General features: G+C 55.4%; 10 protein-coding genes across 10 annotated transcripts; 2 read left to right on the forward strand and 8 right to left on the reverse strand.

Moving 5' to 3' along the window:
• Positions 1-442: 442 nt before the first annotated feature.
• On the reverse strand, positions 443-1,734 carry L226DRAFT_559049 (GroES-like protein; the record flags this gene model as incomplete). Its single annotated transcript, XM_067683274.1, has 5 exons — positions 443-562; positions 619-1,025; positions 1,081-1,273; positions 1,329-1,419; positions 1,472-1,734. The coding sequence occupies 5 exons, from the start codon at positions 1,732-1,734 to the stop codon at positions 443-445; spliced, it is 1,074 nt and encodes a 357-aa protein (XP_067537366.1).
• A 354-nt stretch (positions 1,735-2,088) lies between these two features.
• On the reverse strand, positions 2,089-3,552 carry L226DRAFT_551748 (GroES-like protein). The gene is made up of 5 exons (XM_067682838.1): positions 3,184-3,552; positions 3,030-3,120; positions 2,785-2,977; positions 2,306-2,715; positions 2,089-2,252 (listed from the first exon to the last, which is right to left on the reverse strand). Exons 1-5 carry the CDS (start codon positions 3,438-3,440, stop codon positions 2,136-2,138), a joined length of 1,068 nt encoding a protein of 355 aa, XP_067537367.1. The 5' UTR covers positions 3,441-3,552; the 3' UTR covers positions 2,089-2,135.
• A 448-nt stretch (positions 3,553-4,000) lies between these two features.
• On the reverse strand, positions 4,001-5,785 carry L226DRAFT_611228 (pseudouridine synthase). The gene is made up of 9 exons (XM_067686255.1): positions 5,761-5,785; positions 5,494-5,708; positions 5,383-5,425; positions 5,276-5,334; positions 4,928-5,221; positions 4,783-4,870; positions 4,610-4,728; positions 4,136-4,551; positions 4,001-4,083 (listed from the first exon to the last, which is right to left on the reverse strand). Exons 2-8 carry the CDS (start codon positions 5,704-5,706, stop codon positions 4,303-4,305), a joined length of 1,065 nt encoding a protein of 354 aa, XP_067537368.1. The 5' UTR covers positions 5,707-5,708; positions 5,761-5,785; the 3' UTR covers positions 4,001-4,083; positions 4,136-4,302.
• A 142-nt stretch (positions 5,786-5,927) lies between these two features.
• On the forward strand, positions 5,928-6,821 carry L226DRAFT_532826 (uncharacterized protein). The gene is made up of 2 exons (XM_067680339.1): positions 5,928-6,481; positions 6,533-6,821. The coding sequence occupies exons 1-2, from the start codon at positions 5,945-5,947 to the stop codon at positions 6,536-6,538; spliced, it is 543 nt and encodes a 180-aa protein (XP_067537369.1). The 5' UTR covers positions 5,928-5,944; the 3' UTR covers positions 6,539-6,821.
• Positions 6,547-7,893, reverse strand: L226DRAFT_482980 (SNase-domain-containing protein). The gene is made up of 6 exons (XM_067676990.1): positions 7,541-7,893; positions 7,389-7,480; positions 7,281-7,333; positions 7,100-7,222; positions 6,877-7,046; positions 6,547-6,825 (listed from the first exon to the last, which is right to left on the reverse strand). The coding sequence occupies exons 1-6, from the start codon at positions 7,855-7,857 to the stop codon at positions 6,651-6,653; spliced, it is 930 nt and encodes a 309-aa protein (XP_067537370.1). The 5' UTR covers positions 7,858-7,893; the 3' UTR covers positions 6,547-6,650.
• Positions 7,894-8,057: 164 nt separating this feature from the next.
• L226DRAFT_569050 (beta-lactamase/transpeptidase-like protein) lies at positions 8,058-10,015 on the reverse strand (the record flags this gene model as incomplete). The annotated part of the gene is made up of 5 exons (XM_067684246.1): positions 8,058-8,753; positions 8,805-9,254; positions 9,319-9,427; positions 9,478-9,719; positions 9,800-10,015. The coding sequence occupies 5 exons, from the start codon at positions 10,013-10,015 to the stop codon at positions 8,058-8,060; spliced, it is 1,713 nt and encodes a 570-aa protein (XP_067537371.1).
• Positions 10,016-10,546: 531 nt separating this feature from the next.
• L226DRAFT_459884 (riboflavin synthase domain-like protein) lies at positions 10,547-12,889 on the forward strand (the record flags this gene model as incomplete). Its single annotated transcript, XM_067675553.1, has 7 exons — positions 10,547-10,744; positions 10,793-11,067; positions 11,311-11,592; positions 11,648-11,775; positions 11,827-11,999; positions 12,053-12,202; positions 12,263-12,889. 7 exons carry the CDS (start codon positions 10,547-10,549, stop codon positions 12,887-12,889), a joined length of 1,833 nt encoding a protein of 610 aa, XP_067537372.1.
• A 776-nt stretch (positions 12,890-13,665) lies between these two features.
• Positions 13,666-16,273, reverse strand: L226DRAFT_532831 (cytochrome P450). Its single transcript, XM_067680340.1, has 10 exons — positions 15,905-16,273; positions 15,517-15,844; positions 15,219-15,367; positions 15,013-15,128; positions 14,836-14,955; positions 14,591-14,780; positions 14,457-14,538; positions 14,277-14,405; positions 14,074-14,220; positions 13,666-14,015 (listed from the first exon to the last, which is right to left on the reverse strand). The coding sequence occupies exons 1-10, from the start codon at positions 16,101-16,103 to the stop codon at positions 13,934-13,936; spliced, it is 1,542 nt and encodes a 513-aa protein (XP_067537373.1). The 5' UTR covers positions 16,104-16,273; the 3' UTR covers positions 13,666-13,933.
• Positions 16,274-17,673: 1,400 nt separating this feature from the next.
• L226DRAFT_351151 (uncharacterized protein) lies at positions 17,674-18,166 on the reverse strand. Its single transcript, XM_067674145.1, has one exon. The coding sequence runs from the start codon at positions 18,042-18,044 to the stop codon at positions 17,760-17,762; it is 285 nt and encodes a 94-aa protein (XP_067537374.1). The 5' UTR covers positions 18,045-18,166; the 3' UTR covers positions 17,674-17,759.
• Positions 18,167-18,820: 654 nt separating this feature from the next.
• On the reverse strand, positions 18,821-20,996 carry L226DRAFT_459613 (extracellular triacylglycerol lipase precursor; the record flags this gene model as incomplete). Its single annotated transcript, XM_067675528.1, has 9 exons — positions 18,821-18,987; positions 19,044-19,193; positions 19,262-19,606; positions 19,664-19,982; positions 20,046-20,132; positions 20,192-20,362; positions 20,416-20,583; positions 20,639-20,760; positions 20,813-20,996. The coding sequence occupies 9 exons, from the start codon at positions 20,994-20,996 to the stop codon at positions 18,821-18,823; spliced, it is 1,713 nt and encodes a 570-aa protein (XP_067537375.1).
• Between the last annotated feature and the right edge of the window lie 87 nt (positions 20,997-21,083).

Here is a 21,083-nt window from a genome sequence, read left to right on the forward strand (position 1 = left end):
TATCTGCAACAAATATCAAGGGATACATACCAACACAGTGACCATGCACCATGAAGACCTTACTCATCGTGTTAAGAATGAAAGAAAATCACGGGAAGTACCGGATCACTATGAATGGGATAAGTCAATAACAACCAGGTTCAAACTCCGATATGGGTTCGCCTAAACTCTGAGATTAGCCTCCTTCGATACTACTACCAGGAAATCCGCCATGTAATAGTCATCCTCATCGTTCCTTGCGTATCAGCCTACCCGTTCGCAGTGGAGGAGTGTCGTATGTGTCGGAGCGTCTTAACGTTCCCTGGAGCGTCCGAGCGTCACTTTCGATGCACGCCCGCAAAGCCACGAAAAAAGTGACCTTGGGAGTATCTCACATTCGTGAGCCAGGCGCATTATTTATGACACATAATAGGCGGATGAATGTACAGCATTATTTGTGTTCTCACTGTGTCTCATGAGGGCGGATGACCAACCTCACCCCGCTAACCTGATTGTTGCGGAGCCTCTCCAATCCTGCGGGTACTGCCCTCAGACCGCCCTCCAACACTTCATGCGGAGTTGGCTAGAGATTATGTTAGCTCCCAGTTGGAAGCTGGACGTGAATGTGATTCCACGAACCTTGATCACGCCCTCTTCAAGCAACTCAGGGAGCTTTCGCAAGAGCCCTAACAGGGCGCCCTTGTTTTGTTCCGTCGACTGTAGGCCTCTCGCGATGACCCACTGCACATCCTTAGGCTCGGTGAGCTTCTGTATGAGGGGCTCCTTGCCCGGAAGGACGACGACCAGCTGGCCACCGGGCCTAACCGCCGCGGCAGACAACGTGATCGTTTCCTCTTCAACGACAGTTTCGTACGAGAGATCGACCAGGCCGCCCGCGATGGCCTTGACTTGCTCGATGATCTTGTCTTGGGAAAGCTTGCGGTCGATGACATGGGTCGCTCCATAGGCCTTCACTAGCCCAGTATTATGGAGCGACGCTACGGCGATGATCGGCCCGAAGCCAGCGATCTTCGCCCATTGCAACGCTGCAGAACAGGTCAAAAATGCTCTGAACGGCTGCGTCAATAGAGGCGAACTCACCAAACAGCCCAACCTGAGTTGCGCCACCGTTGACGAAGAACGATTTGCCCGCGTACTTGCCGCGGCCGTCCTCCCAAGGTGGCGTCATCTTGAGGGAGTCAGTTCCGGGCTTGTGACTGAAGAGCGAAATTGCCACAGTCGACATAGGGCTGAATATCGTCACGCCTTCCTCGAACTGGATCCTGTCAGGCAGCTTGGTCGATTGTCAGCCAGCTGTACAGGTCAAGCGACAATGGGAGGTGCCGTACCTTCGAAACAATGTACGTCGGGACGACGAGGTACTGCTGGAAAGTCCCGTGATACGCATGTCCGGGCTCGTCGCCCCAACCTTGGAAGAAACTAGCCAGAAAAAATTCAACTTATGAGAAGACTGCGCATTTGTGTAACTCACACTCGGTCGCCCTGGCTGAACTCCGTAATCCCCGGACCGACTTCTTCGACAAAGCCGGCCCCATCGAAGCCAAAAACCATAGGATAGGAGTCGCCCCACATCCCCCAGGCAGGAATCTTCCAGTCGGCTGGCATTATACCCGCCACAACGATCTTCACGAGGATCTGACCAGCCGCAGGGTGCGGGGTTGGAACGTCCTCAAGTTCACCCTGGGTAGACGGAGCAATAGTGACGAGGGCCTTGTGCTGTGTAGGTATTGCCATTGCCAATACTGTGAGCTGTGAGTATGAGACAACCAGAAACCTCGCTGTATGGCTGCTTATATATCTCCACTAAATGGCGCGTGTGGTATCGACCGTTCGTGAGCACAACTGACCGAAGCCGCTGCAGCGGCGGAATCGGGTGGGATGTTGTAGGCACCGATCCCGACAGAACCGGTCTTTGGGAGCGCATACGAGGAAGTGAGCAAACGAGGCCTACATGCTTTGGGCAGTAGATGAGGACGTACCATACTATCGATTCAGAAGCCGTCCTTTGTTGCGTGCTGACTCATTCCCGACGTCGGTATATATACTCGCGAGATCGGAGAACGGCGAGAGTAGCAAGTCATGCTTATAGAGCCTAGATAATCACGGACGACATTAAGGAAGCGCAGATATGTTTACTACTGGGTGTCTTGAGGATGGACGACAAGCTTGACCCCGCTGACTTCGTTGCGCCGCAACTGATCCAGACCACCGGGCACGGCCTCCAAACCCCCTAGTAGCTTATATTTGGTGGGCTGCATAACCTCCGTCAGCACTTTTGAGTTGCTACAATCAGCGATCAGCATACCTTCAACGCTCCTTCTTCAAGGAGGTCCGGGAGCTTCCGCCACAGCCCTGCGAGAGCGCCCTTGTTCCGCTCCGACGACAGCATACCGCGTGCGATGACCCACTCAACACCTCTCGCTTCAAAGATCTTCTTCAAGTTGCCCTCTTGGCCAGGAGCAACAAACACGGCTTGACCACCCTCGCGCACGGCCGCCGCGGCAAGGGCTAACGTACTGTCTTCAGAGATAGCATCGTACACGAGGTCGACGAGCCCTCCAGCGAGGATAGAGCGAACTTCGGCAATGGTGTCCTCCCGAGAGAGCTTCCGGTCGACCACGTGGGTTGCGCCGTAGAGCTTCAAGAGAGGAGCGCTATGCGCAGAAGCGACCGTGATGATGGGATTGAAACCCGAGAGCTTTGCGAATTGTATAGCTAGACACAACGTTGTGACATCAGTACACCTCGGACGGTGAGTAGAACCCCACAGCCACAATATCGTACCGAATAGACCAATTTGCGCCGCGCCACCAATGATCAAAGCTGACTTTCCCGCGTACTTGTCCCGGCCGTCCTCCCACGGGGGAGAAAGTCTAAGCGATTCTGTCCCCGGCTTGTGGCTGTATAGCGGGTTCGCGCTTGTGGCTATTCCGGTGAATAGTGTTGCTCCCTCCGTAAAGGAGACACCACGAGGTATCTGCCGTATCATGAGCATGACAATTCCCGTTGTAAGGAGAGGAAACAAAGACCTTCGCGAGGATGTAAGTGGGGATCGCCACATACTGCTGGAATGTGCCATGGAGCAACTTCGTATCCTCGTCACGCCAGCCTTGGAAGATCCTGCCAGTCGCAATGGCGTCAGCGTCTGATGATCATCAGAGACCAGGAATAGCAGTTACTCACACCCGGTCGCCCTTGCTGAAGTCGGTAATATCACCGGAGACTTCCTCCACCTCGCCAGCGCCGTCGAAGCCAAAGATGATGGGATAGGAGTCGGGCCACGTCTTGAAGTCTTGCATCTTCCAATCGGCAGGATTGAGAGCGGCCGCTATAACTTTGACCAAGACTTGTCCAGGGGCAAGTTCGGGCCGAGAGATGGACTGAACTTCGTGGGGTCCTGCCGGTGTAGGGAGTACAAGGGCCTTCTGGAGCTCTGGCATCGTGAAGCAGTGTTTGTTGTGAAGTTGTGTCCAACCACTGGTGTCCCTGCCATATTATAGGGTCGCGAAGAAATGATGAATCAGCCACTCTCACGACTGCGCCATAGCCACGATGGTAGTTGTGCTCAGAGAGAAGTTGACGCAATCCTAGAAGACGACCCAGCGATGCACACTCGATGCAAGGTTAGCAGCTAGGGGAAACCTTAACTTACGTCGCTGAGTAAGTCAGTGGTCCACCCCTGCTCGCGGCTGATTCAGCAAATGCAAACAGCGGTTAATGTAGTAGGTCGAAAACGCACCACGGGTCCTATCCCCAAGGAGAGAATCTGTAAGCAGACTCGGAGGTGACAACTACGGAGGCCGAGTAGGGCGAGACTGCCGACTGCGGATGCTCACAACTCGTATGTCATAGACGAGTCGAAACCGTCCACCAGATTGTCAGAGGACGCTCTGAATGGCTTGCGAATGTGTAATAACCGAGAGATCGGATGGAAGTGAGGTCGAAAGCCAACATCTTGTAATTTCCGACCAGCGGACTTCGCTGACGCGGCGAGGACCTTGCCCGGGATTTGTGTTAAGGCGGGCGCGAGGATGAGGAGCAACCCTCATGAAGCGCGGGGCGAGCGGAGGATACGTGAGCTACCTAAGAACAGTTAATAAGTTGTGTTCGTGGGGCGGCGGGCCACACGAGTCACCGAGTATGCACTATCGAAGGATATGCGCCATTGACATAGACGAAACCGCCTGTATTAGGTAGTGGAGAGGCTGTATACTGATGTCGAAATTACGCGACACATCGTCGGGAATCTATAGTTTAAGAGTGAGTAACTCGCTTTCGAGGATGTCTCACGTAGGTGGGCCTCTATTGTGTAAGATCCTCTTCAGGATGGAGCGAAGCTCCGAACCATACCCCGCCCAATTGCTGCACCGCATCCTCGGCTTGGTCTTCAGGCGAGACGATGTCGGCACCCCGGACCTTCTGGTCGTCTGCCCATACGCCCCCAGTTACGTCGTCATAATCGAGGGGAATGCCGGCCTTCTCGCAGATGTCGACGAATGATGGCGGTAAGGGTGCGCCGACGGTCAGGCGGAACTCGGACGGACGATACCTCTACGAACAAAGACGTAAGCTGTGGAGAGTGAGATTGAGGTGTATCGGGGTGACGCACCAGAAGCGAGAATCGTGATGAGTGGAGGAAGAGACCCCATGGGATGGGTACCTGGCTCTTGATGGTCTTCATGATCGGCGACTTCACATCCATGTACAGGTTGTCACCGAGGATGGGTGCTAATGAACGTAGTGAGCTGTCAGAGTTTTTACGCGACATGCTGGGGTTCTCACTGCGCAGATACTGCGCAAGGTGCACACGCAGCTGGTGCTTGAGCCCAGTATGTAACTGAAGTCGTAGAAGCGACAAAGGAACCTTCGTCTACACAGCAAGACCAGCACGTAAGCAACAAGATAGGATGAGTGCTTCTACACGTACCGAGCTGGCGACAACCTCATACTCGCTGATTGCATCCTTGACCCAGTTCTCTCCGCGTATTCGAGGATTTCGTACCTGTTCCCGCTCAAAGACGCGCCTGGCGCCAGGTATACGCACCCAGCCTTGTTCGCATTCGAGCTTGGTGGAAATGATACCGCGTGGCTTCGCAAATTTAGAGGAGTCCCCACAGACGAGAGCGAGGTAAGTCTTCTCCGCTTTGCGGAAAGAAATCTGGCGAGAGAAGTCCTTCGCGTTTTGTCTTGTGCATGCCAGTGCAAGGGCGCCAGTCGTCGGCTGACCAGCTTAAAGTCAGGTCAAGTGCGCTGCAATGACTCCGGCTGCACCCACCTTGTCGAGCCTATGAAGGGGCCGTAGTGGCTCCTTCAACTTGAGGTGCTTGCGGAGATCTGAGACAAAGTGAGCATGATTTGCCGGATGATAGAGCACGTACATACCCTCCATAAACGTTAGAAAAATGTTGGTATCGACGTTGGGTGTCTGTGTCATTGGCGTAAGCGTCCATATGCCACCACCACAAGGACCGAAAACTTGTGATGTGTACTTACTAAAGGAAGGATGCGCGAGTCTGCAACCTGGGTAATCATGCCATTCGGCTTGTTGATCACCACAAGACCTCGATCAGCATACAGAAGTAGCTTCTCCGGTGATATGGTGTACACTAGCCCTTTTTGTTCCCCGACGGGCGAGCGAGGCTTCTGAGGCTTCCTGGGTACGCGAGACTTCGATAGTCGCAAACGCGCAGATATTGAAGAGCTCATATCTAGAGAAAGCTTTGAGCTGCGTATCGTCAGTTAGTTCAAGCTGCAACCGACCTCGTTATTAAAACGTGTGTTGACGGTTTAAGTTTAAGCTGTGACGAAGCTCCGCGGAGTAAAGTAGAAGAACTCCGATTACGCATATAAGTCTCCGCCTGAACGTATTGGCGCGCAATCCGAGCGGCACTTAAATTTAGTGGCTGCGACCTCTCTCCTCCTCCTCGAGTTCGTTCGACCGACAATGAAGGACTCCGTCTACAAAAGACACCTTGATATTTCCCGCGATGGTTCCCTAGTCGTGTCATCAATCGCAGTGACCGGCACAGGCACCGTCAGCACTACCGTGGACGATGCCGATAAAGGCTTCTACCACTGGTTCCTCACGCTTAACCTCGCCACAGAACCTGAGACTTCTCCCGCACGGACAATCACTCTCGACTCTCAACCCACAATCTATCCAGAGGCCACTCTTATAATCAAATCGCAGCCACCGTGCGCCGACCCGAGCAAAGTCGAAGTCACCATACCTACAATCGGCGCGCCACAGGCGTCCGAGCTGATCGACTACCTGATCAGCGAGGGCATGGCCCGCTATGTGTACGCTGACGGCGGGTTCGGGTGCAGGTGGTGGTGCCGCGTCGCGCTGCAGAAGTTAGAGGCGAAGGGATGGGTCGAGAGGGGCGCGGAAGACAAGTATGTGGCGTTGCAGCAGGAGTGCGCGGAGAGAGACCCGGATAGGTTCCCGACATTTCTAAAGAAGGGCATGTTCATGGAGAAGGTGGGCGATTAGATCTGAGCACTTGAACACGACCTCACTAAGTACAAGCAGGATTGAGACAGAATGGGTCGCGCTTGGACGCCTATAAGGGAATGGAATCAACGCATCGCCGTCTGCGCGATGCTGTAGTATACACGTTGGATATTTATCGGTCCGTGGTGGTATCTTGCTACTTCAGACGGAACAGTCTCCGGAACCAGCCGCCACTAGTTTCTTTCTGTTGAGGACTGGCAGGTGGTGGTGCCACAGGGTCTCCCGATGTAGCAGCCTCGCGGTATCGTCGTTTGTACTCGGCAGGGGTCTCCCCGCTCGTCCCGCGCTGCCATATACCTCTTCTCGCTTTCCTGCAGCGGCGGATCAGCACCAATAGGATGTTTGTGGATGCCACCACTTACTGAGCTTCGGATTGAACCCGCAAGAACTCTTCCACGCCTCGAGGACCGTATTCCGCTCCTGCCTGCTCGTACACGGAGCCCCAGCCGGCTCGCAACATCTCGAGTGGGAGGTTCTTGCCAGTTGCCAATGAGTTGGGGAGAAGCCGCGGCTTGAGATGTGGTACTGCGACCTGTATGACCATCAATGCCTATCCCGAGCCGTAGATGATGCGACCGCGCTCACAATCCGGCCGTACTGATCTCGTCGCACTAGCTGGCAGTAGACGAACTTATTCTCAACTTGGTTCTTCAGCCATGCCAAGCTCTCCTCCGCAAAGGCTTGAGATGGGCGGCCAAAGTGACCTGCCTGTCGCGACAGCACGTTAAAGGTAAAGATGCCATTCTGAAATGGAACTAGCACGTACCTCGGGCGCATCCACCCCAGCCATTCGTATGTGAATAGTCTGGTCCTTCAGGTCTGTCATGTGCGTAAGCTTCCCAGAACCCGAACACGAGCCAAGCGACGCGCGCACCTCGTCCGACCGGTATCCTCCTGAACTTCAGCGGCCACCTCCACCCAATCCCCGGGGTATGATACAGCCTGAAGTTGTCCGCATCCCCAACGCTGCCGAGCCCCATATAAATTCCCGTCTCACGGCCCTAGTAAGTGTGGGCGGGCATGCACCTGGTCACGTATCCCTTGATCCAGCGGCGGCGCGCGAGTATGTCCGGGGTGACCCAGTCCGCGTTAGGGATGCGGCGGAGGTACCGCGCGTAGACGTATTGTGCACCCAGACCGAACACGAGTCCTGCGACAAACGCGGAGGACCCGAGTATGTGAGGGGGAATCGAGGAGAGCCGGGCGATGAGGGCGGCTTTGTCCTCTTCCAGGGTTTTCTTGACTTTATCAACATCTTCTCTCAGAGCCTTAGATGCGGACGATGATGGTATTGAAGACGAGTTAGATGACGAGCTCGAACTCCAAGGCAGCCAGGAAGGCATCGATCATTAGAGGAGGAAAGGCTAACGTGGTGGTAGTTGGTCAAGTCGAGCATTGGTGGGCAGGCGCTCGGGCTGCAGCACGGAAACGCAGACTCAACACCTCTCAACATGTACATGACGCAGGTGCTCAGAGCACCGGTATATTACAGCACCGAAACAAATCAACAATCGGGGAACGAAAGAGACCATCGGCCAACACTTCAGCTAACCTTCACGAACCAAGCATCCGCACACTCCTGCACCTCCTCTCCCCTCCGTCTCCTCCTCACCTCTACAGCGTCCTTATATACCATCATCCCAAATCCCACAACCTTTCCCTTCGTCTCATCCACGACGAACTCAGCCGTCCCCTTCACGTAGATCACTCCCGTCTCAAAAGCGCTGGTGTCCCGCCCGTACCCGTTGGGGAAGAGTATTGTCGGATGAAAGACGAATGTATCCCCGGAGAGGTGCTGAAGCCGGACATGCGTGGACATAACGCTCGAGAGTGCACCGTAGAGGCTGTGGGTCGGCCAGTCTGGGCCATCGAATGGTGCGAAGTCCGCTAGGACGCTCGAGGTGTCGGAGGAGGTGAGCGCGGGCGAGACGAGGGTGATAGACGGGTATCCTGGGGCGCTGTACGTTCCGGTGTACGACGCGATCGGAAGCGACAAGGCATTACCAACAGCATTGCAAGCCAAAAGGGCGGGAGCAGACGCAGATACGGGCTTGTGAGAGGCAGGACTTGCAGGTAACGTGGGGAGCCCCAGCACCTCGTCAAGGACTCGTTTCAATATTGTCGTTACTTGTGTGTCTTTGCTGCTCGCGTTGGTGAGGATCACGACGCCGATGTTCCGTGTAGGGGAGAACGCTGTGATGGTCGTCGTACCGGGGATCCCGCCAGCATGAGAAATGATCTGCGTCCAGGTCACGATCAGCACACAGAGTAAACACGTTCGATAACTCACATCAATGCCGTAATAGATCCATTGCTCCCATCCATGGCCGTAGCCCACAATTGGCGACCCGTACGAATCTTCAGAGGGCCGCCCACTATACACAACAGAGCGTGCAGTGGTGACCTCCCTATATACATCCAGCGGAACGACCGTCTTGCCCGAGACCGGATCGACACCTTCGTTTAGCAGCATTGCGAGCCACGACGTCATCTCTTTGGCACTCGTGATGAGCCCGCTGGCGTAGGTAGCGAACCGTTCCCCCTCGGCCTCTCCTACAAGGGGTGGGATCCGTCTACCCGTATCGGTGTGCGTGTGCGCCAAGAGACCGGTAGACGCGGCAGCTGAGGGGAAGTAGGTGGAGGACGACATAGACAGCGGTACTAGGATGCGTTGTGTGACGAACTCGGGGTAGGACATGTCGGAGTAGTGCGATACAATGTATTCCGTCAAGTTGTACATCTAGTAATCTCTATATGAGCCTCCTACAATCCGCAGGCAGACGGGGTGCGACCGAGTTCCATACCTGACTGCAGTACCACCACTTCTCGCGCAACTCGTACGCCAGACGGAGATGCTTCTGGCGGCGAACAACATCCTCCGCACTGTCTTCGAGGCGATGGCTAAGATCGTGTCTGCATTGCACTGAGTCTCGGAAGGTAATCTAAGTGAGAGCGAAACCTACCCCGGGAGTCCCGACACGTGCGCCAAGATGTCGTGGAGATTGGCGGTTCGTGTGGTCCATTCGTCCTGGAGTGACCACCCGACGGCGGCAGGGAGGATATCCACGACCTTCGTCTCCCAGTTGAACTGCGTCACCTTCGGCGGTAGAGGGACGAAATTGTCGCTACGAGCGAAATCATCCATCAGGATTCCGAGGGCGGCTGCCGCGAACGCTTTTGAGCCCGATGCAAGGAGGAACAGCGTCTGAGGTTGTGCCGTGCATAATCAGCCCCCAAGAAGGGCTACGAGTCTCCTAAACTGAAGGCGAATCATAAGAGACTTACGTCGGAAGTGGCTGGGTCCCTGTCCTCAGTTCTGTCGCCCCACGACTCGTAGTGGACGATGGGTCTCTTGCTTCCATCTTCGAGGCGTACGATGCCGAGGGAAATGGCAGGGATGGTGCCATTCTTCCTGAGCTCTTCCACAAAGGGATGGAAGTCGTCGGAAAGGACGATATCGATGTCTGGGTTATGGATGACATTCCATGAACGCAACTCCATCTCTATGTCGATTTGAGGAGGATCAGGAAAGCTCGAGCAGGATCTATTGACCAGGAATTGTCTAGTTTGATCAGTACGCAGGGGTTTACGGCACACTCACCTCAGAGAACAAGGAACAGCGTTAAAAGGCTCGCAACTGTCAGTGTTGGCATATCCCTGATGCTCCCAGTCCACTCTCATTTCCGCCACGGCGCCGCGCTGAGTACAACTGTTCACTTACGAACCATTCATATCTCATTCTCGTCAGAGAAGCCTTGTCTCTCCTTGCCTACATGATCATCCTGTCGGTGGCGATCCCCGCTCTAAAGTGGTGTCGCTGGTTTTCCAGTTCCAAACAACGAGGCTAGTTGTTCGTCGATAGTATCGCAGCCGTACGAGCGTGCCAGTGAATGTCACAGAATATGCAGTTTGTTTAACATTGTCGACTGCCGTCGTCGTCCTCGTCCTCGTCGTGAGCGGTCGAGTCACTGTCAGTGGTCAGTGGCGGCGAATCTACATCTAAGCGCTGCCCCGGGGAATTATCTGATAACAATGTCCTCTTCTCCACCATCATCTTCCTCGCGGTCCTCAACACCCCTCGACGACACCGACGCCGACGATGAGCGCGCCCTCACCATTCTCTACGCGACTGAGACAGGAACGGCGCAGGATGTTGCCGACAGGCTCGCGCGGCTTTGTCGCTGTCTCCACATCGGGGCGCGAGTGGTGAACATGGACGCATATTCTCCTGTAAGCTTCTCTTCACCGGAATGCTGCGCAAAATCTGAGCGTATGTAGTCAGAGCTCATCAACGAGCATCTCGTTATCTTCGTCGTGGCCACGACAGGGACAGGTCGCGAACCTCGCGCGATGACTCCACTGTGGCAGATGCTCTTGCGAGCGGACCTCCCGGAAGACCTGTTCGAAGACCTCACTTTCGCCGTGTTCGGGCTCGGAGACACATCCTACACCAAATTTTGCTGGCCGGCGAAGCTTCTCAGCAGGAGACTTGCGCACCTTGGTGCGATGGAGCTGTGCGCTCGGGGGGAAGGCGACGAGCAGCACCATCTAGGGTGAGTCATCTCAGCCATCGTGTACTTGCACTCGCTTTTCCCTACGACATAGCACACGCGCGTGCAACGGAAGGGCGATTTACGGGATGTTCTTCTTGAGCGAGCATCGCGTGAGCACCCGCATGGTAGAGATCCTTCATTTCATAGCTCAGTGACATGACCATCCACTACATATGGTTGAGAATATCGAGACCCAGCAATGAACAGAAAATCTGGACATGAGTCGCTCACACATGCATACAGTATCGAAGGCGCTCTTGGGCCTTGGATGAAGACGTTATGCGCCGTTTTGCTTCAGCTGTATCCTCTCCCGGAAGGCGTCGAAGCGGAATCCCCAGACGCCATTCCACCACCCCGCGTCGCCATCCGCAACGCCGACAAAGGCGCGCAGGTCATACGTAAGGACCCGTTGGTCACTGACCGGCAGTATCACAATGCAGTCCTGACGTGCAACCGTCGCACGACTGCTGCCGATTGGTACCAGGACGTCCGGCACTTTGAGTTCGAGCTGGATGAGAACGTGCAGTAAGTGTCCTTCAATTTCCTTGCCTTGTTAGCGTGTCTAACCTTTGTTTTCCAGATACGAGCCCGGAGACGTTGCTGTCATTCATCCAGAGGCTGCACCCGCGGACGTCGAGTCCTTCCTGGCGTGTATTGGCTACTCTAACACAGCGGATGAACCCCTTGAGATACAGCATGTCCTCGAAGGTGCGCATCTAGTGTACTGGAGAGTGGATGACAACTAACGCAACACTGTAGATCAGTCGCTACCAGATCATCTACCGGATGTTACGACCTTACGCGAGATATTCACGCGTTACGTCGACATCAATGCTGTTCCGCGACGTTCATTCTTCGCGCTCCTGAAACACTTCGCGCAAGACGACATGGAGAGGGAGAAGCTGGAGGAGTTCCTCGCTGAAGAAGGCGCGGTAAGTCCTCTCCGTCGTCAGGTGGCTTCACTCATTCTTACGCGCACGAGCAGGACGATCTCTATGACTACTGTCAGAAGCCACGACGAACGATCCGCGAAGTCCTCGAAGAGTTCCGGTCCGCGCAGATACCAAGGGAGTACATCTTCGACCTATTCCCTCCACTGCGTCCCCGACAGTTCTCAATAGCAAGCTCGATCAAGGTACATCCTCTGTCTCCCATGTGACCACGACGCGCCAAGCTCACATACGCGTCCGCCTAGGCGCACCCACGTAGCGTACAACTCTGCATCGCGATCGTGCAATATCGCACATTCCTCAAGATCCCGCGCCGAGGCGTCTGCACCTCCTGGCTCGCCGACCTCAAACCGGGCCACCAGCTCCGCATCGGCTTCCAAAAGGGGTTCATCACGCTCCCGAGCCCATCCACGCCCGTCATCTGCATCGGCCCAGGGACTGGCGTCGCGCCCATGCGCGCCGTCCTCCAAGACCGGATCCACGACGGCATCTCCTCTGCGGACGCCAACACGCTCTACTTTGGGTGCCGCTCCGCCACCAAGGACCAGCACTATGGGGACGAGTGGGCCGCGTACGCGCGCGAAGGCAAGATGACGTACCGCGCGGCGTTCTCGCGCGACGGCCCAGAGGGAAAGGCGAGGACGTATGTGCAGGACCTCATCCGGGAGGATGCGACGCGGGTCTGGGAGCTGGTGGGCGAGAAGGAAGCGTGGGTGTATATCTCGGGCTCGGCGAACAAGATGCCGGCGGCGGTGCGTGCGGCGATCGCGTTCGCGGTGCAAACGGTGGGTGGGAAGACGGAGGAGGAGGCCACGGAGTATGTTGCGGGTATGGAGAGGGAGGGGAGGTTGGTCGAAGAGTGCTGGAGTTGATTATAGCGATTGGTGAGTCATGTACTCGGATGCTGATATATCTCGTACTGATTCCAACCTTAGGATTATGGTTACAACCTCACTTGGCACGATGCACTATGCCCTGCTTGTCCGGAGTTGTCTGCCGGTGCCCACGCACTTTGGATCTCCTGAGGCGACACGGATATGGTCAAGATCTGGGACGCAGCGCCATATCCTCCCTTGGGTTGCTACCCGCGACCCCGTCAAGTTGTCACGTTACCACCATGGTCATGCTCGGCCCTCGAATTTGACCTTGACCCCAGTCTGTCGTCATAGCATAACTCTGGCAACCGAAGAGCCCTCATATGCATCCCGCGAGCTCTTTCTGATGTCGTGCGCCTACTTTCGTCCGCGATTGGCTCTCCCCGCCGCCGTACCTTGCCAACTGCCCCGGCTCCGCGACCCTGCAAATTTTAGTGCACCTTCCGCTCCCCCGCATCACAAAGACCTTTCCGCGAACATTTCATTTGTCGTCTGCATCCCAGTGGTTGTTTGTCCTGGGTATTCTGTGAAGACTGGACCTACAAGGCTGTGGCGGTGCGGGTCCCCTGCGCGAACAATTGCGCTTGATCTGAACATTGACCAGAAGCTCGCGGGTATTTGTCCTGCTGAATTCTTGAATCGCCGGCACTTCTCAAGTTCCCAGCTCCTCTACAGAAGCAAGCGCAGTGTGCTTTCTCTATTCCGGCATCGTAGGCGCGGCCACGCACACGCACACGCACACACGGATGGATATCGATGTGAAACATCAATTCTGAGTTGCAGTACCGGACTGATAACTGGATAGCGAATAGACAGCGACGACGAGCAGACAGTGGTGCGTAGAGTACAGCTAATCAAACAGTAACGTCGTGATCGTGCAACAGAAACGTACAGTACGCAGGTCGGTGTGCGAGGTCATGAAGCATTCTATCGACCTGGCATGCGCAAAGCATAGCCGAGGTCGAGTGTAGGTCGAGTCGTTACGGTTCATGGGAGGACCCGTTTGTTCGTGGAGATTGCATTGTTCTGGACGTTCGTCCATCAAGCTCTTGCGGCAGCCAAAATCAACGCCTTCGCCTTTGCTGATCGTGGTGCGATGTCGCATGTGAAGGGGCTTGGGTGACTGTGCGGCATTATGTGAGTATGCTAAGTCGCAGGTCGCTCACATGGATGTAACGCACCTGATGGTTCCCCCAGTATATTCTGCGTTGCCGGGATGAAGCGGGATGCCGTCCTTGTTCTGGGGATTCGAAATATTGAAGACGGAGAGCATCATAGCGGCGACGGTGAGTACCGACACCTCCGCGAGGTGCACTCCGGGACAGATCCTGGAACACGGTGATGTTGGTTATGTTTGAACTTTAGAAACTCCCCGGGTGCTCACCTTCGCCCAAAACCGAATGCGATCTTGCGCGGGTCCATCTCTGGCTGCTTCCCGTTCGGGCCTGGAAGGAACCTCTCGGGGTTGAAGGTGAAGGGATCATTGTAAATCTCCGGGTCGTGGAGGATTTTCCTGCAATGGAATTAGAACCAGCGGGCACCAGTCATCAGAAGTATGGCTGACCATTGGTTGACGCAGACAATGCTGCCCTTGGGGATGAGATACCCTTCATAAACGTCGTCGTCGAGGATGGCATGGGGAACACCTATCGACCCGGCTTCAATGTTAGGTCAGGGAGAGGAGGAGGTATTACTGACCAAGGGGAACGACCTGATTCCATCGGAGGATCTCAAGGTAGACGGCGTTCAGGTATGGCATTTGCGCAACGTCGGCATATGTTGGCAGGCGGTCGTGCCCTACGACATCGTCCAGTTCTGCCTGAGCCTTTCTTTGCACGGCGGGCCACAAGCCCATAGCAAGTATGAAAGTCAGCTCTGCTGACACCGTCTACGAATCACGTGTTAACTCTGCAGATATGTTAGGATGGGCGGAGAACTCTCACCGTGTCAGCTCCGCCGGAGTAGATGGATGCAGCCGACATCTGTATCCTGTATTCTTCCTCCGGCGAAGGATTGTCGGCAAGCATCGCAGAAGTGAAGCTGGGAATGGCGGTTCCAGCGGCCTAGAATACAGATGAACAAAGCTCTCCCCACACGGCAATAATGCTACGGCGCCTTACCATCTGATTCTTGACGAATTGATGAGGCACCGCACTCATCTGGTTCATGTTCTCTCGATACGCTTCGCCCTTACGTTTCCACCCAGCACCGGGGAACCACGACGGGACATATCGCACTAACGGTGTTTCGGCAGATGAATCAGCGTCGGAGTAGCGCAAGGGCAGGGAACCATGCACAGGATACGGCACTAGAAGCGAAGACTTACGGAATGGGAAGACGTCTACGAGAAAGGCACCGGGTTGAGCGACCTCCGCAGCTTGCTCCGTAGCTTCCTCAGCCATCTTGATCAGAGGGTCATCTTCCTCTTGAGGCTGGTACCCGTATGATATCATGAGCACGATCGCGCCTGTCATCCTGCGCAGAATTGTGGATGCCAAAACCACCCGTGAGAAACCCGAAGACACGCTGCTGCTAAGTTGATCTCGCGAAGCCAGAGCGTGGGTAAGACACTACCAGCGCGCTGGCTTCGGGATGTCATCCGCATGGATGCAGGGAGAACGTACTTGCGTATCTGCGAGGGCAGGTCGGACTTCGGCTCGCGCAGAAGACGTACGAGCAATTGAGACGTCTGTTCCTCGATAACGGGCGTGAATGCCTCCACGCTCTTCCGTGACCCGAGGACGCGGGCCATAAGTCGGCGGTACTCGCGGAATTGGCTCCCGTACCGCTGCAGTACCAGAATCTGGTCCCAACCCACAATTTCCCCTGCCATAATCATGTGTGGACGGTCTGAGTAGAGGGCAGACCGTTTCTCAAGCAACTCATACGCATGCTTGTACGAGTTGATGATGACCATGGGTTGCCCTAGGAGCACGATGGACATGAGATCTCCTGGCAAGACGGTGGAGGTCAGCTACTGTCCTGTCATAGTATTACGAGGAGGAGACTTACCCCATTGTTCACCCCACTTCGCGAAAGCCTTCCAGCTGTGCGCCGTTGGAACGTCCAGCGCATTTCCTATGATCGGCCAGCCCGATGGGCCAGGAGGCATCGGTCCTCGACGTTTGCGCAGTATCGCAGTTCTAACGATGAGAACGAAGAGAACGGCAGCCGCAACATGCCATGCGGTGAGGAGGGTGCTGGAACCCATGACGCCAAGATGACTTCGGAGTGCCGGGGTGGATGCCGGGGGTGGGACGGGAGAGTCGTCTTTCACGCGACGACATTTATCCCAAGTATCGGGGATAATTCTCGGCCCGTCCGTCGTACTCCGCCAGCTTGGCCCTAGCATGAGGCGGCTGAAGGGCGGGCCTATTGCGCGGTCGGTCTTCGTGGCGTCTTTGTGAATCTAGCTTGATGCGGCGGTAAGTAGGTCAACCGGTGTTCTAGTATGGCGTAGACCTCGCATGCGTAGTAACTGTCCGGAAACCAAAGCCACACTTGCCTTTTGATGCGTGCTTCGTTCCGGCAACACGCGGCATACGCGAGGCCTCTCCCCCTGCGGCGCGCCGATGTGTTAGCGAATCGTGGTCATCAAAACGGTTCGCGCCTACAAGCGCGCCGCGTTGCCACAGGAGAAAGCGGCAAGTAGACTCGCCAGCGCACAGCGGCCGAGGCGCCTCGGCTATGGTGACCCAATGGACTTTAATTGCTCTCGCCTGCAAGGCCTGGACTGCAATGATCGCGTATTAGGCGAATTGAACGATAAGTCGACATGGGATTGGGACGTAGTAAGAATATACGACTTGGAACTTTTTGGCCACTTGGAGCGCCATTCTCACCGAGCATGCTTTGAGTCTTGAAATCTTTCGCCAATCGCCTTCGAAGGCCACGAGCTGAAACTTCTGTCGGCGAAGGCAGCTCTGAACCTGTTCAGGCACAGCGCTTATCAGTCGTTCATGGGGGCAGTTTCGGACGCTAGTGCAGAATCAGCAGGCATGAACCGGGGAGGGTGCACGGCGCAGATCCAAGCCTCGTTGCCATTATCAATGACATTATTACCTCACAGAGCTACGGCAGCTTTGGGGCAGATTTGATCAGCCTAGTGTCCGGTTTTGTCGAGACTCACGACAGAGATGACTGCAGATTCTTTCAGCAGTAGCGTGTCATGCATCGTGCTACACGATACAGGGCCACCGCCCCAATGAATGGGTCCCACGTTGGTGGGGCGATGTACTTCCGCTGGCGTTCGGAGCACCTTCGATCAGGCCTCGTCCTTGCCACTGAGAGGTCTAGCTTCTTAGAGCAATAATCCGACCGTACGGGGCTGTGGCACAGAGCCCTGATCTGGATGGAGGGTCGTGGCGAGTTTGTGTGCTTGCGTGAATCGGTTTTTCGTTAGCCTACAGCTAAGTGACACCAGCACTGAAGTCACGTACCTCGGGGACAGGCCCGACTGCGTGGACTAGTACGAAGCAGGCATGAGCTAAGTCTTCATGAACGTGATGTGCCACATACCTGAGGCAGACAGCTAGACAAACGCATGCAGTACTCGGTCTAAACCACGCGCTCATGTGAGGGCTATGGACGCCCTAACGTAAAACGCGATCGAGACTCACTGACCACGTAGTTCTCCTTCGGCGCACTCTCCGCATCTACACGTGCAGTGAGCATGACCTTGAGATGCAATCGTTACCTTCTCCGGACACGCTGTCGATCATACCCGCACGTTGCTCGTGCGGAGATGATGGGTTCAATAGATAAGGCACCCAAATCTGGAGTCCCAGAGTATGACGGCAATGTTGATCGGCGATTTAGAAGGCGGGGGATAGAGGCGGTCCACGGTCCCTCAACCGCGTGCCTCTAATCAGTCATCATGGTTTAGACTACATACAAGTTTCCCGTACACGCGATCGAGGCGTGCGATGTGCGCGATAGGGAACCTGGTGTATAGTGCCATCAGAAGAAAAAAGGGATGGACAGACTTGGACAACTGTTTCGTTGGCGAGTCTTCATGCACGGTTGGAACGGTGCTTGAGAAGTACGATGCCTGTTGCAATAGGCCGAAAGGTTCATTTGCCGTGTCTGAGGTTCTCGCTAGCGAATTCATCAGCTGAGCCAAGCACGAAGCGACAATATGCCGGGTGGCCATACCAGTCAGAACGACGCCGTCCTCTGTCCCTATAATTCCGGCAGTGTCGTGAGTTTCGACACTGTACTTCCGCTTACTGCGACCGCAACTCGGACGCGACGTCGACTAATAATCACTGGGCTGCGAGTGCAATTAGTGACGACCAGCGATGCTCAAGAGACTTGCTCACCTCACGCTGTATATCATGGTTCAGGACACGTGGGAGTGGGCATGAGCGGGCGAGCGCCAAAGTCGGAGAGCTACTCATTGTCGCACCTTTGGAGCGGTTGAGAAGAGTGTCACTAATGGCGGCGCCCTTGCGAATAAGCGTCTTGATGAGGCTCTCGGACTTGATACCGAGCATATGAATCACAACGACCTACATAAAAAGCGCTCAACGAGGAGATGCTGCAATGAAGAAACTCACGCACCTTCATTGCGATAAGGCTGTTTGCATGCTGGAACTGCGATACAACACGCTCGCATATGTGGTGGATGTCGGGAGGTGGGCTGAGCGAACAACAGCTGAGGATGTCGATTATACTCCCGACGGAGGCGCATTTCTTGAGGTCGCCCATCGTGCTCAGAGACGTCCAGAGAAAGTCGGACGATTCGAGCAATAGAGCCTTGTGACTCGCTGAGGCAATGTCAGAAGACCGTCAGGTGAGTCGATGTGCCATACTACACTTGTATAATACGCTAGAATAGGCGAACAAGAAGTTGCCCCTCCTTACGAGGTTGCTACAATTACCGTTAGAAACTTCACTGTATCTCCCAGTGACAGCTCCCCGCGACAGTTACTCTCCAAGATCACTAGCGATAGAGTTAATGAAGCCAATTTGCTGCGAGCGATAGTCATCAGAGATGATCGCAAACGTCGGAGTCGTGGTGTTGGGCGCAAAGCTGCCAGTATCGAACTGAAGGAGCACCTGCTGTCCAGACTGGTACTGAGGCCAAGTCGTTTCTGAGAGTGTGTGATTCAGCAACCGCAGTCATAACTAGCCCAATAAGAGTACGTACTGTTGAGGCCCTTTCCGTCGTTCGGGGTAAGGCTGACTGCGAACGAGATCCAGTAGTCGACCATCGCCTCGCTGAGCAATCGCACAGCCGGGTTCGGACTCGTCAGCGCTGTCTGGCCGTAGACGTACGGGATCTCGAGCGCGTGGGTGACTGTCAACAAAGAGCAGGATAGATCAGCGAGTCGCCAGTGATCAATAGATCATAGCAAACGCGCGTACCTCCTTTGCTCGGAGTAGTGACCGCGTTCTGGTCAGTGAAGTAATATCCAAACGTCTTCACGCCCGCAGTGCTCGCAGCCTGGATCCACTCGCGCCGAGGGCCCTGGAACGAGGCGTCTCCGAGGAGGGCAGATGCGCGCTTGTACTGGCTGCTGAATCCGAACGTCTCGTTGCCAGTACCGAACGGGGACCCAAGTGCGGCGTTGTCGGGGTAGAGCTGCAAGAGGGTGGCGACGTCCTGTTGGAACTTGGCTGGGGGATTGGTGGTGAAGGGCTGGTCGTCGACGGTGATGAACTCAATGACCTGCTCGTCCGTCGAAATCGCGGTCGGAGTGAAGTCAGTGCCTAGAGCTCGAAGTGAGTTCACAAACGCTTGATTGTGGTACAATGGTGCATGCGCACCTTCGTCCAAGTTCGTTCCAGCAATGAAGGGGATCTTGGAGAACTTTCCGGCAGCGAGAAGCTTAGACGGGAGGTCGGGAACAAGGCCATCGGGGCCGTCAATAACAGGCACGAATAGGAATGGCTCAGGGAAGGACGCGGCCGTCTGTTCCCACGCGGTCAGGAGCGTTGCGGTGTCGACGCTCTGCATGCATGAGAACGTGTCGCCCGCAGTAACGTTGGCGCATCCGGGGACGTCGGAGACATATGTGTTCCAGACGACGTCGCGACGAGACGCGTTAAAGAAGGGCAGCGTCCCTGCAGACCCTGACTCCATGATCTGCGCAGCAATGGAAGTAAGCACTGAAGAACAGATGTCCCAGGTCCATCCATTATGACTTACCGCGCCTCGGACATAGTTCTCGAGCTCAGAGTTGAGGTATAGGTCCGCGATGGATATCGAGCCAGCGCTCTGTCCGAAGATGGTGACCTGCAAGGCAATAAGCTTTGGGAAAAGCGCGTCCGAGTGAGAAAGTAGCATGGACGTACCTTGGTCGGGTCACCACCAAACGCGCTGATGTGGTTCTGCACCCATTGCAACCCTTTGAGCTGGTCCTTCAGACCCAGGTTCAGTGCGCCGCGCGTATCCGCCTCGGTGCCCTGAGGGAAGCCGAACGGGCCCACACGGTAGTTGAGGCTGACATATACGACAGGCGTTCCCTACGGAATCGCAGTCATGAATGCTGCAGCGTCAAGACAATGATCCGACTCACTCGAAGAACGCTCTGGGCAATGATACCACTGGCATTGAATACAGACGAGACGCCCTGGAGGAATCCGCCCCCATAGATCCAGACCATGACAGGCAGCGAAGCGTTGCTGCTAACTCCCGACGGCCGGAAGACGTTCAGGGTGAGGCAGTCCTCCGAGACACCCGCAACCTGACAATGAGCACAATAGGTGAGCTCAGTCTGGACTGAGCTGGATACAACATACGTTGAACTGCACGCACGGCGCCCCGAACTTTGTCGCGTCCAGTGTGTCGACACCGAACCCGTCCATGAGCACGGGCGGCGCGAAGCGCAAGTTGCCGACTGGAGGCTGTGCGAACGGAATTCCTGGACGAAGGTGGTTTAGTAGACACCCTAGCAACATAAAAGCTTATCATACCTCCGAAAAAGTCGATGCCTAGCGCGCCCAAGAAGGTTTGCGAAACGCCGGTAATGGTCGCGCCCCCGACTTTGACCTGAGGGGGTTGCGCAAGGACCGACAGCGGCCCGAGTGCGAACAGAATCGCGGCCGCCGCCAACGCGCGCAACGCACGAACCTGCAGAGTTGTCGACGAGAATTCCATCGCGGTATGACCATGGATCGGGACCCTAGGGGCCGTTATAAGTCGTCGCCATCGCGCCTTACACGTCGATTGTCGGCAGTGGGGCTG

This window comes from Lentinus tigrinus (genome assembly GCF_003813185.1).
Source record: "Lentinus tigrinus ALCF2SS1-7 unplaced genomic scaffold L226scaffold_7, whole genome shotgun sequence".
In the NCBI taxonomy this organism is placed as follows: Eukaryota; Fungi; Basidiomycota; class Agaricomycetes; order Polyporales; family Polyporaceae; genus Lentinus; species Lentinus tigrinus.